At 44.2% G+C, this 16,082-nt stretch overlaps 1 protein-coding gene across 1 annotated transcript; it reads left to right on the top strand.

The window, feature by feature from the left end:
• The first annotated feature begins 7,054 nt into the window (after positions 1-7,054).
• stc2a (stanniocalcin 2a) lies at positions 7,055-13,596 on the top strand. Its single transcript, XM_062393128.1, has 4 exons — positions 7,055-7,333; positions 9,410-9,552; positions 10,179-10,390; positions 10,605-13,596. The coding sequence occupies exons 1-4, from the start codon at positions 7,195-7,197 to the stop codon at positions 10,969-10,971; spliced, it is 861 nt and encodes a 286-aa protein (XP_062249112.1). The 5' UTR covers positions 7,055-7,194; the 3' UTR covers positions 10,972-13,596.
• The last annotated feature ends 2,486 nt before the right edge of the window (positions 13,597-16,082 follow it).

Here is a 16,082-nt window from a genome sequence, read left to right as displayed (position 1 = left end):
TGTTGATCTGTGGAGGTAATCACATAAATACACTGAATTGCATAATACAATTTTCAGCATTAATGCAGCACCAGATTAATAAACCTCGTTAAAGGGAAGCCACTCCCTAGGAGCTGTGGGGTAGCTTTTGGAAAGATGACGTCACTTGCCAACCGCAATGTATGGTGAAGGTTGCGCGTTTGTGTGTGTGGGATGCAGTGAGTCACTGGTTTCATGGGAGGAGCACTGCCAGGAGCAATGATGTACTCACTTGGACAAGGTGAAATCGGTGAAACAGGTGGAGTTGAGGAGCTAACAGGTCCAAAAATGCTTTGCAAACTACACTTGGTCGCAATGAGCTCACCTTGTTGACGTATTTATTAGTATGTTTTCCATACTACCAGCGATCAAATGAATAAAGAGTAGCGAAAATAGACAGATGAGGCTTCCAAATGCATTCTGAAACAAATTGACATGCCCTAGCTAACATTTGGTCTTACCCTGAAACAAGGTATTGTTCTGCAGCAAGAATACAGTGAGCCAGCTCCTCTTCTAACAGAGTCTAATGAGGCAGGGACAAATGGCCATCCACTCTTAACACTCTCCCTCTACGTGCACTTCTCTGAATATTGTCAATTATCCCCTATGTCTTGGCTGACATGACTCTGAATGTGGGTCACAGGCCACACAATCACCTGGTAATTACCAGAGAGTAAACAAGCCAAGCCAGGGGAGAAGTTTTAATGATTGTCAGGCTGCCACAAAGGACCCTTCATCTCTAATGAGCGGTAAGTGTGTCATACTATGTTGCGCAAATGTTGGACCTGTCCATCAGGATAAATATAGCATCCCTGGATCCAACAATATGGGATTGGGGCAAATTTGGGGGATCGGTGTGATGAAATGTAAGTGTAACCCAGAAAGGCTCCATTTGCCTCAATGATGGTGTCCAAACTGACCTTACATAATAAGCCCTTTGCCCAGTGCTTGAAGCAGATGATTAATTGCTCACCGGTCTTTTCAGCAGCTATGACACCATGTGCCACCCACGTAGTGTGCGCTGGCCTCATGTCTCACCCTCATTAAATGGGGCCTTTGTGTCCCAGCTGCTCTCTTTTGTACGAGCATGCCCACCTATCAGAGGGGTCGACCCCTGTGTCTCTAGCCATGATGACATCACCTCTGCCCTCATCGGGGCTGTAGCAGCCAAGGTGAGGAGGGCTCTCATAGGCAGCTACGGCCCATCTCTTTTCCCCTTATCACTCAATCACTCCTTTGTGCTGCGAGGCCTGTGGGCTTATATGGACAGTAATGAGACGGAGCACTTTGTCATCTGCCAGCGCTGTAGAAATATAAACCATACAGAGAAAAACTCTATAATAGCACATTGTTTGAGGGGAGTTAAAATGAGGGTTTGAAATGTGGTGCTCTCTCACCGGTTGGAATCAGAGCCCAGAGCTGGCCTGCTGCGCTGGGCCAGTAAAACCTCTCTTTTCACGAGTCAGGTGAGTTAACACACCAAAGAGTGCTGAACTGGGGAAGACAGACAAATGCTTTGCGGCTGCCTTTCAAAAGAAATGGTATGTTTTTTCTTTTTTTGTATCCACGCCCACAGTGAAGCTTACATCTATGCCAGAAACCTCTGATTGACTGCGACTGTGTGTGTCTCACATATCGAGAACCGCTCATCTTATTTCCCTCACGCACTGTTAAGGGCCCAAGGAAGTGCAGTGTCGAATGTGGAGGCATTTGGACTTGAGATACATTGAATAATAAGAACATTTCAATAAACAGAAGATCAGCGCTCCGTGGCAGCGGCGGCTGGGACTCATTAACGTAAGTGACGTTGTGGATCACGTCAACAGCGCGTTTACAACAACGGGTGTTTATGACAAAAGGCGCATTCACCACAATGGCACTGAGTCAAAAGTTACAGAATAAACAGGTGAACAGCTCTTGGGGAGGGTTAGGGTTCCGTGGACTGAGTCCTGCAGTCACTTTTCACTTGCCACAGCTCCACTACTGCAGGTCACTTTTACAGTAAGAAGGAAAGCTGCAACCAGCATCAACACAGGTCAAGCAAACAGGCATGTCTGTCAAGTCACTGCACTAGTCCTCCTTACTGGCATGGAATTTGTCAGCATCAGGGACTCATCCCAAAATTGCACTGTCACTCTGCTAAAACAAAAATGTTTTCCCTAAATCCTGTTCCCAAGTCAACACTCAGGAGATACAAGCTCATCGCCTGACACCACCACACACGCAGAAATGCACACACATTAACTGAGACAAATTTAGTAACTGAGATATCATTTTCAAGTTCCTCGAAGACTTTTGGTATTTGATATTCTATGGCCTCTTCTTCTTACAGCCCAGCTCGGCTCTCTTTTTCCTGCTCCCGGCTCCTTTTCAGTGACATATTAAAGGAAAATGACCAGGGCTATATAGATAAAGAAAAAAAAGGAATAAGGTCCACCACAGTCTCAATTTATAGCTGAATTACACCCACTTGCTTCAAATGAACTGCTATAAGAAGTCTGTAAACTGAACATTAATTGCTGTTACAGAAGCCTCCCTCCCAGCAGAGCAACCCCCACCCCCCACACTCACTCACACACACACACACACACTCACACCCCAGCCGGGCCTCCCTGTTATGGTTTCATTGGTCGATCACTTGCCAGGGCCCCAGGGGTCCCAACGAAGAACACATGTCTGCTTTCTGTATGTTTATAGTACAGCATTCAAAGTGAATGAATGTTATAGCTGTCAGAGCGTCCTTGTCTATTTTCTGGACAGTGTCACCAAAAGGAGACAATGCTGTTACACAACGCCGAGCTGAAATAGATTCTTAAATCCCGCTGAAACACTACAAATGATATATATGTAAACATAAAAGATATAACGCCGCAAACTGCAGCAGCCTAACTGCAGCAGCCATAACTGCAACAATCCTCCTACTTGAGCTACAACGTGTTTAGCAGGCATAGCAGGCAGTGACCGCTCTGCACCATGTTCAAGCAGTCAAATGACTGTAAACAGACACAGACAAGTGGTGAATGACAAGTGTGTGGAGGCAACATCCCTGTCACGTCTATACAAAACACACTATTCAAACACAACTGTTGGACGAGATTCTTTGAGAGTTTCCTGAATCGTACAAACAATGAGAAACGGAAATGTGAACATCTGCAGTCATGGGATATGATCAGAGGGTCGAGAATAGCCTCTAAATGAAGGTTTAGATCAAAGTTTGGTCAAATTTAAAATATATGTTGTATGTTTTCAAATATGCAGTTATTGGCCTCTCCCTGCTCCTCCATCAAAAGCTTCTCTGGAAATCGTAAATTCATAGATTATTCTAACCTCATAAATGAAGGTTTGAATTGTGACCAAGTGAATTTTATTCACTTGGTCGAACAGTTTGACCGTGAGTCAAACCGCTGAATGTTCTTGTTGTAAGTGCCAATACTCGCGGCACTTCAGAGTACCACTTTTCTTCACCTTTCGGGTAATTTACATCTCTCTTCTTGGTAAATGGGTTTAAAAGCACCATTAACCTGCTCCTTAAACCTAATAGGGGGTTTATGGTTTGGGATTGCAGCCCCTCTTCCCCAGACCTCGGATGAATATCAAATGTTGTAAACAAAAGTGAAATACACTGATTGTAGAGCAGGACTGGTCATTCTTGATCACAGAGACAGTTCTTTGACAAAAAGAAGACATTAAAGGGATGGTTCACCCAAAAATGAAAATGTACTCATTATCTGCTAACCACTTGGCCGATGGAGGGATGGTTGATGTGTTTGAGTCCACAAAACGGACAAATCTGTCCCTGTTTACTTCAATTGTATTGGATTTGGCTGCAACACTGATTACCCCTGAAACTCCAAAAGTGTTTTGTGGACTCAAACACCTCACCCTACCCTCCATTGGCACAGTGGTGAGTAGATAATAATTGAATTTTAATTTTTGGTCCCTTTATCTCAAGGTCGTCGTGCTGGATAAAGGTCTTCTTTGGTGGATGGAGATTGCTTCATTGTCATGTACATAGACATGTTCGGCTGAGATATGTTAATGAGGCTTCACCTAGAAGAAAAGCGCTTAAAAGCTGAAGAAAAATTATAAGTAAAGCCTTTTTCGTGAAAATACTGAGCAACGACTTGTATACCGAGTCTTCATCCATTTCTGGGTTTTAAATCACACAAACCTGTATACTACTACTGCTCAATGTATGACGAGTGTGGTCTTGGTATGAAGGCTCCCTGCAGGTTTTTCCCATATGACTTTGAATGCAGCACCAGTCGACAGCAGTGACACACATACTATTACAAGCCTGCGGACCACTGCCGCACACTGATTGGGCCAAATCGAGGGTGTGTTCACAGCATGGGTAGTTCTAAACAGACATGAATTGAGCAGGAGATTCCAGTTTGTGGTATAGGTACAACTGGAAACACCATGAGCACGGCTCCAAGCGCGTGCCACATCTTGCATGCAGCTATAGACATGCCTCCCAGAGCACTTTGAGAATACTGCTGCATAGCAGTTTCCGCTCTGTGCTCGTGAGCCAATTTGTGGCCCACTGACTGGAAGAAGTTTTATATAAATGAGGAGAACAAGGTCCGTAGTGATGGCTTGTTAAATTTAGATCATACCACACTAATATTGAATATAAATGTTGCATTAGAGTCATGAGATAGGCACAAAAGACAAAAGTAGGTTAAAATTTAATCATAAATTCATGGCAGCAGAAAAGTCCACCACACCCACCATGAGAATATAATGGGAATATTGGAATACTGAGGTTTTCTACGCTGCACCATTTCCCGGCCAAAATACCTCCTACTTCTCAGCTGTGGTGACTTCTCCAAAATTCATTCCACTGCCTGTAAACCTCAATTAAAACGATAGATACTGCAGTCTGAAGATAATAATTATCTATATTTAGAGCTGTAAGTGATTGTCATTTTGGTTAGAGCGGGATTCCAATTCCCGCTCTGGGCTAATTTCACTGATGGTCTAAATATAGCCTGGGTTTTAAAGTAAAGTTTTTTTTTTCCAGAAGAAAGAGCCAGAGCTTCTCGTGAAAAAAAAAAAAGGATTTTATGAAAAGATTTCAAAGTCACAGCTCTGTGAAATGCAGCCGGCCACAATCAGATGCCCGTTTGTCTGTCTCTTCCTCTGTCTGTCTTTCACACACACAGAAACACACACAAGCGCGTGCACACACAACCGCCAATCGTTTCCCCATGTTCGTTTATGGGGCGCCTGAGCAGTGGCGTAATGTATTTGTCTCAGGCTCCGGGTTTTCGCTGGGCCCTTTCACCCCCCCGCCTGATCACACACAGACACCGGACCACCTCCTTGTTCCTCATTAATCTGCCACCCAACCTGAGCATTTTAACAGCAAACCGCCGGCGATAAGAAAGAAAGCTGCTGGTTGTGGTTCAGGGGCAGTTTTAGCTGTCATCTCTGTTCCACGCTGGGTTTCCTCCAGGTGCTCCCACAATCCTCAGGCACGTAGGTTAAATGAAGATGTAAATAAAAAATGCCTGTAGTTGTAGAATGTGCGCGTGTTCGTCCGCGTGTGTGTGTTAGGTCTACGACTGTCTGGAGGCTGAGACGCTTGTAATTCTTGGTTTATTGTGATGAGGTTGCTCTGTTGCTGTGGTTGCAATTAAGAAAATGAAGAAACAATTAGTATCAGTGGGCCCCCTAGAGGCTTGGGGAACAAGTGCAGTCGCCCAGCCTGCATCTTGAGTCATTTCCTGCCATCACTTCACCATCCCCACTCCACCTGCAGCCCCTCTCCATGTGAAGACTGGCATGGGCGACGTGCAGCTCCTACAGAGACCTTAACCTGAGTGTGGCAATGGAATTAGGTCACTGGAAACATTTTGACTTTATGTTCCTCCATGCGAGAGCATGTCTGCTTGCAATTATTCCACATGGCATCCTCAAGTTTTGCTCTTTGAAAAATATTCCTCCCAGCAGCGTCTCCAAATGTGCCGCCCTGCCAACGCTGGCCCTCTGGTCTTAGGGCACTCCCTGTAGTAGTGGTTAGCAGACCTCATTGTCACAGACTACACTGGGTATTGTGTAACAAACATCACTCCCCCATAGAAGTTTGAATGCAATTCTATTCATAGGAAATCTCAATTGTAGCCCACTTATCATGGCACAAGAAGATCAATTTTAAAACAATGAAGCTCTTATCCTGCATGTTTTTTTGCATAATCTCTAGTAAAACGCTCATTTAAAGATTACACTGTATACATTTCATTGACCGTTTCTGTAACTTTTCACCTACTTTCTGTGAGAGAAAGGCGCGCAGACATCTTGGAAGCTGCAGTTAATTTAATTACTACCCTGCATTAATGACTTAGGTTGCAGACCCACAAGCTAAGCCCATTTTATGTAGAGTACTTGGACATCATATGCCTCAATTTTCTCAAGCCTGTTGGCAGCACCTAGTGTTTCTCGTTCCTCCCACTGCCCTCATACATTATTGCCTCGCAGCCTAAATAAGTGCTCCACTTTTTTATGGCAACAAACACACAGAAATACACACACACACACACGCACACGCACGCACAACCACACGTACACACACACACACGCACACATACACACACATACACACACACACACACACACACACACATACACACACACACACACACACCCTTATCTGTTGATTTGTCATTTGTGTGTTTTCATGCAAATCTAAAAATCTGACCTGTTGGAGAGTAATAATGACAAAGCTCAAGTGTGTTGTGTTGGATATGAAATGATTTGCTTTTGCAGATATGAGTTGTGGACACATTGTAGGTGCTGTGACGGCTCACTCGTGAATATTTGCTTTCCAGCGCCAGTTTTATGGCAAAAAGGGGACTTTCACAGGACACTCCCCTAAAAACCTTGGACGTTGATGTCTGCGCCTCTGATTGGTCGTGGAGCCCCGACCGACAACACCTGCTTAACTCCTTCATCCAAATTGACACCCGGGGCTCTGAGAAATATAGGCAGCAGCATCCCTTCCATGCATTCAGTTCCCACAGCTGCCCCATAACGCACCGACTCGCTGCTGCGCCGAGCTGATCCAAGGTGAACCCCTCACACTCACACGCAGACACACACACGCACACACACACACACGAGCTGCCGGATCATTGCTGCTGGGGGAATCGAAGCGCACCGCCGGGAGACACGATGTTGGTGAAACTGGCCGTGGCTCTGCTGGTTCTGTCAGTGTTGGAGCAAGTGGTGGGATTGGATAATACTGATATACACGACAGTCTCCCGGAGAAGCCTGTGAGCCAGAAAGGACGACTCTCCCTGCAGAACACAGGTAAGAGAAAGAGGTGCCAGTGTGGGGAAATAAAGAATGTGTGTGATTTCTCGGTTTGGCGCAACTGCTCAACTCATCCTTCGTGCGGGGTTTGTCCGGACACGTGTTTCCCGTGGTTGCAGATTAAACTACGCAGGTGACGCAATCGGCTGCATAAATCAAACTGCTGTTTATTATGATTATTATGATTATTATAACTTAAATCCCGGCCCTCGCTGCACGATTGACCATTTTTTTCGATTACGCAGAAAGACGAGATCCTGTAAATACTCTCAGACAGAAACCCAATATGTTAGTAAACTATTAATAGAAGGCACAAGGTAATAGGTAATGTATACGGCGGCGCATCTAGTTGTACGTGCGTGCGCGCTGGTGTTGCTTGCGTGTGTGCGCGCGTCATAGGTAACTGTTTTCTATCGAGGGGAAATAAAATCAGGCTTTTTTTTTAATATGTTGTGTTCGACTCACTGTAGAGATGAGTTCAAGCAGGTTAGTGGAGCAGTGATGATCGATGTTGAGCGCAGAATTTATCAAACCAATCCAATGGTCATATATTCAACACACAATTTACTAGAGAACATACATCTCATATATAATATCTCATTTGATTGTGTTCTAATAAGAAGTACTAACACCATAAAACTTCCCATTCTCTGTTAGTTCACCTTTTGTACCATGTACCGAATTTACACACCACGCGTAAGTGTCCGAATATTGGTGCGTAATGTTCTCTTGCTGCCACGGTATAATTTTTGGGGTTAACAACTCCCGACAAATGCCCCCCCTAAACAACAAACACACACAAACACACACACACACACACACACACACACACACACAGACACAGGGAGAGACCCTGCTAACACCACTGTGTAATTCAATGCACGCTGCGGCCGAAGCTCGTACGATCCAAGCACATTCCCTTGATGCCAAAACAAGCTGCTGCTGTCAGCGGCTCACTTTTCCTGCAAGCGCACTAAAGTTCAACTCAGTGCCTGCCTACTACCACCCCCAAAAATAAAGAAATAACAGAGGCTCTTTTGTTGTCAAGCGTTGATTTCTAATAAAAAAAAGTTTTCTTTAAATCCTTTGTATTGGCTGCGCTCGAGATGCAGGAGGCGCCTTTCTTTTGCGCGCAGGCAGTGCGCAAAAGCAGAAGGCGCTACCGAAGACATAATTTCTCACGCTCCTTTATCAGCTCCAAGATAAACCATGCGTGTAATTGTGTTTTTACTCACCAGTGTCGGGGTTTTCTTGGCCCGAGTGAACTGTTTTAACTCCATGCAGACACGTTAACAAACGTAAAACACTCCAGATAATGTCACATTGAGTTGAGGGGTAGTTTTTGTGAAAGATTCCCTACTGGTGGTAAAACATCATGCCACAATGCATGCACTCTTAGGGTTAAAATAAGAGAACACAACTTTCTTTCCTTCAATCCTCTTTTTGACTCCTGTCGTTAATGACTATAGTGAGGAGAGGGTCAGCCAGCACTGTGTAGGAGCTGTTATCACATGTACATCAATATATGTAAAGTTTTTTTTTCCTGTATTGCTGTTGTTGTGCCCCCTCTTGGTGGCAAGTGATGCAACCTCTAATCTTAATCTATCCATGGAGGCATTCATAAGAGACTTGTTGATGCACATTTGGTCAACACCCAAATAGAAATCACTGCGGTTCTGTTTCCTCCACAAGCAGTCAAGGCTGTATCTGCAATGCACCATCCCATCGCAATGCCATGAGCAGTGCAGACGGATGCTGGTGCAGAATGACACAGTAATATATCTGTCACCAAGTGTTCCTCCGCAGGAAGACCCTCATGTGTGGGTCAGACTTCCCTCCCCCACTGCCCCTGCCCTGCATCTCTCTGAGGCAAAGCGTATCCGAAACAGACTCTTGGCCATGGATATGGTTACACGCCCCATCAGCTTTGTGATTGGTTCGGCACTCAGAGTGGAGTTGTGCCTTCGAGCCACATGGTTTTCCTTGCCGGAGCACACCTGCAACAATCTGCCACTGTGTCTGCTGTGAACGGATGATAAGGTCCCTCCCGCTAACCTGTTCTCTTCTTTCTAGCTGAGATCCAGCACTGCCTGGTGAGTGCAGGGGATGTCGGCTGTGGTGTGTTTGAGTGCTTTGAGAATAACTCCTGCGAGATACGAGGGCTACAGGAAATCTGCATGACGTTCCTGCACAACGCTGGCAAATTTGACTCTCAGGTACTAAACCAGTCTCTCTGTGTGTCTGCAAAAAAAAAAAAATTGTATAACCTGAGGCAACATTCCTTCACACTCCTCGTCCATGAACAGATTTGAACAGAACAGCATTTTTTTCATCACACCTTTACCTCACAACATGTCAGTATTTCAAGGAGTGTATAATCTCTTGGAAAGCTCACTTCACTCTCAGTGGACTGACCCATGTACAGTTGGAACCATGGGTCACGAGCCAGCTGGCTATATGCCCAGTTAGCTCCCTTTTCATACATAGCAGAGGCTGAAGCCCTGCCAAGCCTGACTGGGGTCTTAATGTGTCTATAGGGTCACTGAATAGAAACTTACATCTTTGGCAGAAAATACCAGGATATCTCAGCAGTGACACAGAGATTTGTATTGTCATTCATGCAGAGTTGATCCCTGAATTCAAAGTGTGGACTCTATAGCTGCACAATCATAGAAAGTTCCCTCCAACATGGCCACACATACACTCCAACACTGCTGGAGCAGGGGCACGACACCTACCAAAGCTAAAATGTAGAACTTGAGATTGAACAGCATCCGCAAGGGTCTTTGTCTTGAGCCTTCAATCAACAGGTGTGTGTCTGTGTGTGTGTGTGTGTGAGCAGGGGAAGTCCTTCATCAAGGATGCTCTGAAGTGTATGGCCCACGGTCTACGGCACAAGTTCAGCTGTATCAGCAGGAAGTGTGTGTCCATTAAGGAGATGGTGTTCCAGCTCCAGAGAGAATGCTACATCAAACACAACCTGTGCTCTGCCGCCAAGGAGAATGTGGCCGTCATGGTGGAGATGATCCACTTCCAAGATCTCTTCCCTAAAGGGTGAGTGGCCGGTTCGGAATTTGGCTGCATGGTGGACTAGATTTTCTCTCGAGCTTCATCTCGGTTTGTTTACCTCCCCTGAACTCTTCTGTTCTTCCATATATAGTAAGAGCACAACCCTATTTATTCCTGTAATTTGCCAGACCATGATGTATCGTGCTAGCAAACATTAAATCACAGTCGTCATGTGAGTAATCTGCCTCTCTCTGCCAAGTCCATATGTGGAGCTGGTGAATATTCTCCTGAGCTGCGGCGAGGAGGTGAAGGAGGCACTGACACGGAGCGTCCGGCTGCAGTGCGAGCAGAACTGGGGGGCTCTGTGCGACAGCCTGAGTCTGTGCTCCTCCCTCGCGCCGTCTCCCGCTGCCTCCCCCGTGGAGCACCACCACCGCCGCCCTCTGCCCTCCCACCCCGAGCCAGAGCACCCTCGGCCCCCGCGGCAAGGCGACAAAGACAAAGCCGGCAAGGCGGGCTTCAACGCTCACCCACGCAATCGCAGTCAGGGCCCACGCCGCCAGAGTCCAGAGGCTGGAGTGATGGCTGACCAGCAAGACCCCGAGGCCAGCGACATCCGGAGGTGAAAGTGCAGGGGGACTGTCCCGACTTTGACCCCCTAGACCATTTAAAAACACACACTTGCAGACTTATGCACCCCCCGCCCCCCACACAAATGCACACACACTCTCTCTTTCTCGCACACACACACACACACACACACACACACACACACACACACACACACACACACACAGTCAAAATCAAAGTCAAAGTCTCTCTCTCTCTCTCTCTCTCTCTCTCTCTCTCACTCACATACACACACATGCACACACACAAATTCCCAGACAGACTGAGCAAAGGGAAACAAGCCCTGACCTTCCCTGTCCTTATTCCGCTCTCTCCAGTCATTCCAGCAGTCCCACATGTTAAACTTGCAGGGTAATTGTGGTGAAGCTTGTAATGTTATGCCAGACTGTAGGCCACAATTTGTTTTTTAATTTTAATTTTAATAATAATTGTTATTATCATGATGATTTCAACTGTTAGGTCTATTTTGGCTCTAATATAGCATTTTCTCAAATCCTACTGCCGGTAAGATTTGAATATATTTGTATTATTTATTTTATTCTTTATGCAATGTTGGAATATCAAAATGTACATAGAAATATACTTATCTATATTTATATAAACATGTATAAATATAGTTACAATATGCAATACTGATCTACTATAGATGACATAGTATATGGTGTGCTGTCTGTTGTCCTCTCCACAGTATTGCACCCATCACACGTTGGTCTGTAGATATGTAACATACACCATTTATTTGTTTCAAACTGGGAATGTGTATTATAATTATAGATACTTGATGATTAAATACAAACTGTACAGGTTTCAAAGTCCAGTTCTGGCACATATGAATTGTAGTGCATGTTGGCCACGAAGCCAACAAACGTGTGCATTCTTAAAGTGAAAATCCACTCTAAAGAGGATGCAAGTGTAATACTATGAATATGGACAGTTATTTCACCCTTTGTACTTATTGATCATAAAGCTATAGAGTCAATGAGAGCCAGGACCGATCTCCGATGACTGCATGCATGGCTGTGTGGGCGGCAATGAATGGGAGACTCTCTGTTTAATTATTGCTGCAGAAAGTGCGAAAAGAGTCCCATTCACTGTTGATGGAGTTTTAGAACTGGTGTCTCGTGACGTTACAGACTAGTGTAGCTTCAGGACATCGTTGTTCCTGTTCACGAAAAACAACTGAACTGTTCTCACGTCCTACATTCTCTTTGGTTTTCTGTTCAGCTATCAACCGCAGCAGAGAGAGGATGTCAGATCACATTTTAAATGTAGAAATCACACACATCAAGGTGCCTAAACTTGTTATTGTCCACAGTGACCGCTTCTCTGTGATTTAAGTGAATGGATGATAAGTAATAAGTGCTAAGTGAATGGAGCTGTATTTTACAATGATGTTGAGCCACAAAAGTCTTGGATATTGCACTTTGGATGATTGTCGGTGTGTGTTGGATTTCTGCAGGTTGAGAAATGAGACCAGGGCAGTTGCGCTTGAGCAATCCTGGTCTTTCTCATCAACTTACAGCACCGAGCCCTATATCCCCACATGCTCCTTAGGTTCAGATTGAGCCCCATTCTTTAAAAGAGCCAAGCTTTCACATTGTCGCCGTGGCCAGGAAAGAGGCTTGACAAAAACCCTCCGGATCTCCGGCTCTCCGGCTACTCTAAATTAGCCCTTATTCCTCTCTGGTCCGTTACCTAGGTCAGGAGAGACGTGAAGGCCTGTTGTTCTACCCTTTCAAGCTGCCGGCAATGCAATGAGGAGCAAGGAACTGGGTTAAGTCCACACGAGGAGGCTCTGGTGCTGTTATTCTAAATGTTATATTTACCAAGGCCACCAGAGAATTCCTCTGGGCCACAGCCAAGAGCAAGCAACAGCGAGGCAGGGAGGAGTGGAGCGAGAAGGACAGAGACATACTTTTTTTTTTTCTTTATGCGAGAGGTGACACCATCTTAACTAAAACTTCACTATTTCAGGCCAGTCGAGTGCTGTAGCTGTGGAGGTATCGTTTGTGAGCACATGACACCACATCCTGGGGAGTGCTTGGTGCAAAAAATACAGTAAAAGAGATTTTGTGGCACAGTTAAGGTGCCCCCCCCCCCCCCACACACAAACACACAAACACACCCCGATGTAAGTACAGTAAGGTAATGTTTTTACCACCAATCCTTTAAGCTCAGAGGATTTGAATCATCAGTTAGACTTTCAGGCTTTTATTTTTTTCTGTTGTGGAAGTTGGGATTCCTGTGACATCCCAGCACGAGACATAAGCTAATCCTATTGAGAATGTACTGTATGTGTGTAAAGTGACAATCTGTTTAGCTCTCTTGTCATTAGGTTTGATATGGCTTTTTTTAAATGATGCAGTAGCTTGAATGGCTGTTCTTCATGTGTTCCGAGGAAAATAAAACTAACTACGTTTTCTGTATTGTTAGAGCTCAGTCGCCACATCACGTGTTTCCCTCTGTCAAGCACAGGGACTCTGCTTTCACTGTTGAAAATACAGAACATGGTCTAGAAGTGTGTAACTCACCTTTAACACAACAGGCATATGATCCGATAAATATCTTTGGACTCATGAAATCAGCTGTATCTTGTTATCATTAAACTATTTTTGTCTGTATTTTGTACATCTTGTTTCTTTCAACGTACTTTTATCTAAATCCTGAACGTATATAGATAGTCTTATGATACAGACAAAAGTTTCCGATGTGAAACATTCATGCAGAGAAGTGTCTCAAGTTCCCCCAGGTTAACAGACACCCTATTCTCGCCACCTCCTTTCTGACAGTGAAATACAGGCCATGTTAAAAGTTTCAAGTACTGGAAATATCATTTAAAGGCCTAAACATTTACGTCAGAGCCTTTGGATCGTATATGAAATGTATGGGGTGTTGTGTTGTTGGTGCTTTAAGTTATAGAGCCATGTTAAGTGGACTGATGCACATTTGTAGGCGCTGAACATGGCATTCTGTTAGGGAAGATGGAAAACTACTGATAGATGCAACGGGTCGAGAGATATCTGAATCTCGTCTGTCTTAATAAGCAAACACCCATGAAAACATAACCTCCGTGGCAGAGTGGTCATGACACACACACACACACACACACACACACACACACACACACACACACACACACACACACACACACACACACACACACACACACAACTCTACACGTTGCCCCACAAATCATCAGTGAGCAAATCGTCTCAGCGTGTGTAGTGATAATAAGTGACCACTAGATGGGGACATCTCATTGGTTTATAAAAGATGATTTCAACTCCAGGCTATGGTTCAAGGACTTAATTGAAGCTGAAAGTATTAACTCAAATCAAGTTTATTCATATAACGTATTTTCAAGCAATCACTACAGTTGTGCCATTAAGACACTGTGAAATACAAGAAAATAATAGAATGACAGATAAGCGTAACATTTTATAAAATTAACTAAATGAATTGATATGCTATGATATGGATAAAAACAACTCAATGACACTTAAAACCCAGGAGAAAATGAGAGTAATAGAGAGATAGTTTCAGTTAATAAATTAGGCTTCATAATTAAGAGTTAGGTACGGCATCAGTTGTCTCATATTCTCATATTTGAGATGACAATCTAATGTGTGTTAACTTCCTGTTGTATGCTACGCTACTCATTGATTACAGCAATCATGCAAGAACAATGCATCTCTGAATAAGCTGATTAGGAATTAGGAGTTGAGCATTCAGTTGAGCGGACACATCCACCAAGACCAAGTAGTCTCCTTCAATTCAATCAAGCTGCAAAAAATGACATACAATCATCGATATCAGTCCCCTTAATGTTCCTGATTTGTTTCATCACGATCCATGGATTACGTCCAGGTAAATCATTAACAATGTGAATAATAAAAGATCCTGTCTGCAGAAAAAATCTGATGAGATCTTCCTTAAGCCATTGGGCAAGTTTCCTGATAAGCCATCCAGGAGTTTATGTTCAATCTTACTCACTGTCAAAGAAATGAACCAATATACAAACTGACAGAAAACGAAACTTCCTTAACAGAGGTATCTACAGATGCTTTTCTATGGGGCTTTACAGGCTTATAAAGGGGCATGTGGTTGTGAGGGGAGTAAAATACCCTCATGGTGTGAATATGAAGAGCCTGTGCTGCAAACTGGGTGTGTGCTGTCAAGAAAGGCGCTGTCACGCTGCATAATGGGAGTTCATTCACAGTGCATTAGGATATCTCGTACTTTGCTTTTTCAGTTTTGAAGGTTTTGTGTCTTATGGGACTGCCTTATATTTACCTCCGCCAAGGACATTATGTTTTCACTGTTCGTTAGATGGATTATGCAAAAACAACTCAACCGATTTGATTTAAACTTGGTGGAAGGATATGGGCCATGGAAGAAATTACAGTCTTGGCTGGATCCAAAATTGATTTGACTTAGTTTGCTATGATACTATGATTTTCACTAATATCCCATGGAATAATTCATGTTCTCGATAAGAAAGCAAATGAGGGATATGTAGGGGACTGATAGCTTAATTTAATTCAATGGAACTGTTAGGCCTTGGGCGAAGGTATCATTCTAGTTACTGAAATGCATTTCTAAATTGCTGGAGGGTCACTTGATTCCCTTAATAATGTGTAGAGACTTGCTTGTTTAGACAGATGAGACTCATTTAAATAACTGTAATAAATCAGCCTTTGTTGTATAGAGTAACCAATTATTTCCAAAGTAATACATTGGTTATATTTTCTCTATGCACAGTTAAAAAGGGCAGTGTGAGCTACATGTAATAACTAAACACATGCGAACACTGTGACCTCCACACTATTGGTGTCACGCTACAGTCAGGAGTAAGGCCATAGAGCCTGGGGTGATGCATTCTCTGAGACAACATAGTGTTAGGGGAAATTATGCTGCGTCACACTCATCCTGAACATGGAGTCTGAGAATGGCTGACCTCCTGGGCAAACAAAAGGGCCACTGGCCGAACCAGAAATCCCCCAGCTTGTGCGGTTGGTATGGCAACGCAGCTCTATCAATACCGAGGCAGCAGAGCTCACATCTCAGAGGAAGCTGAGCAGCACAGAGACACTATGCTTGCGAGCAG

Source organism: Platichthys flesus, chromosome 8, assembly GCF_949316205.1.
Source record: "Platichthys flesus chromosome 8, fPlaFle2.1, whole genome shotgun sequence".
Classification (NCBI taxonomy): domain Eukaryota; kingdom Metazoa; phylum Chordata; class Actinopteri; order Pleuronectiformes; family Pleuronectidae; genus Platichthys; species Platichthys flesus.
This window is presented reverse-complemented; position numbering and strand designations above follow the sequence as displayed.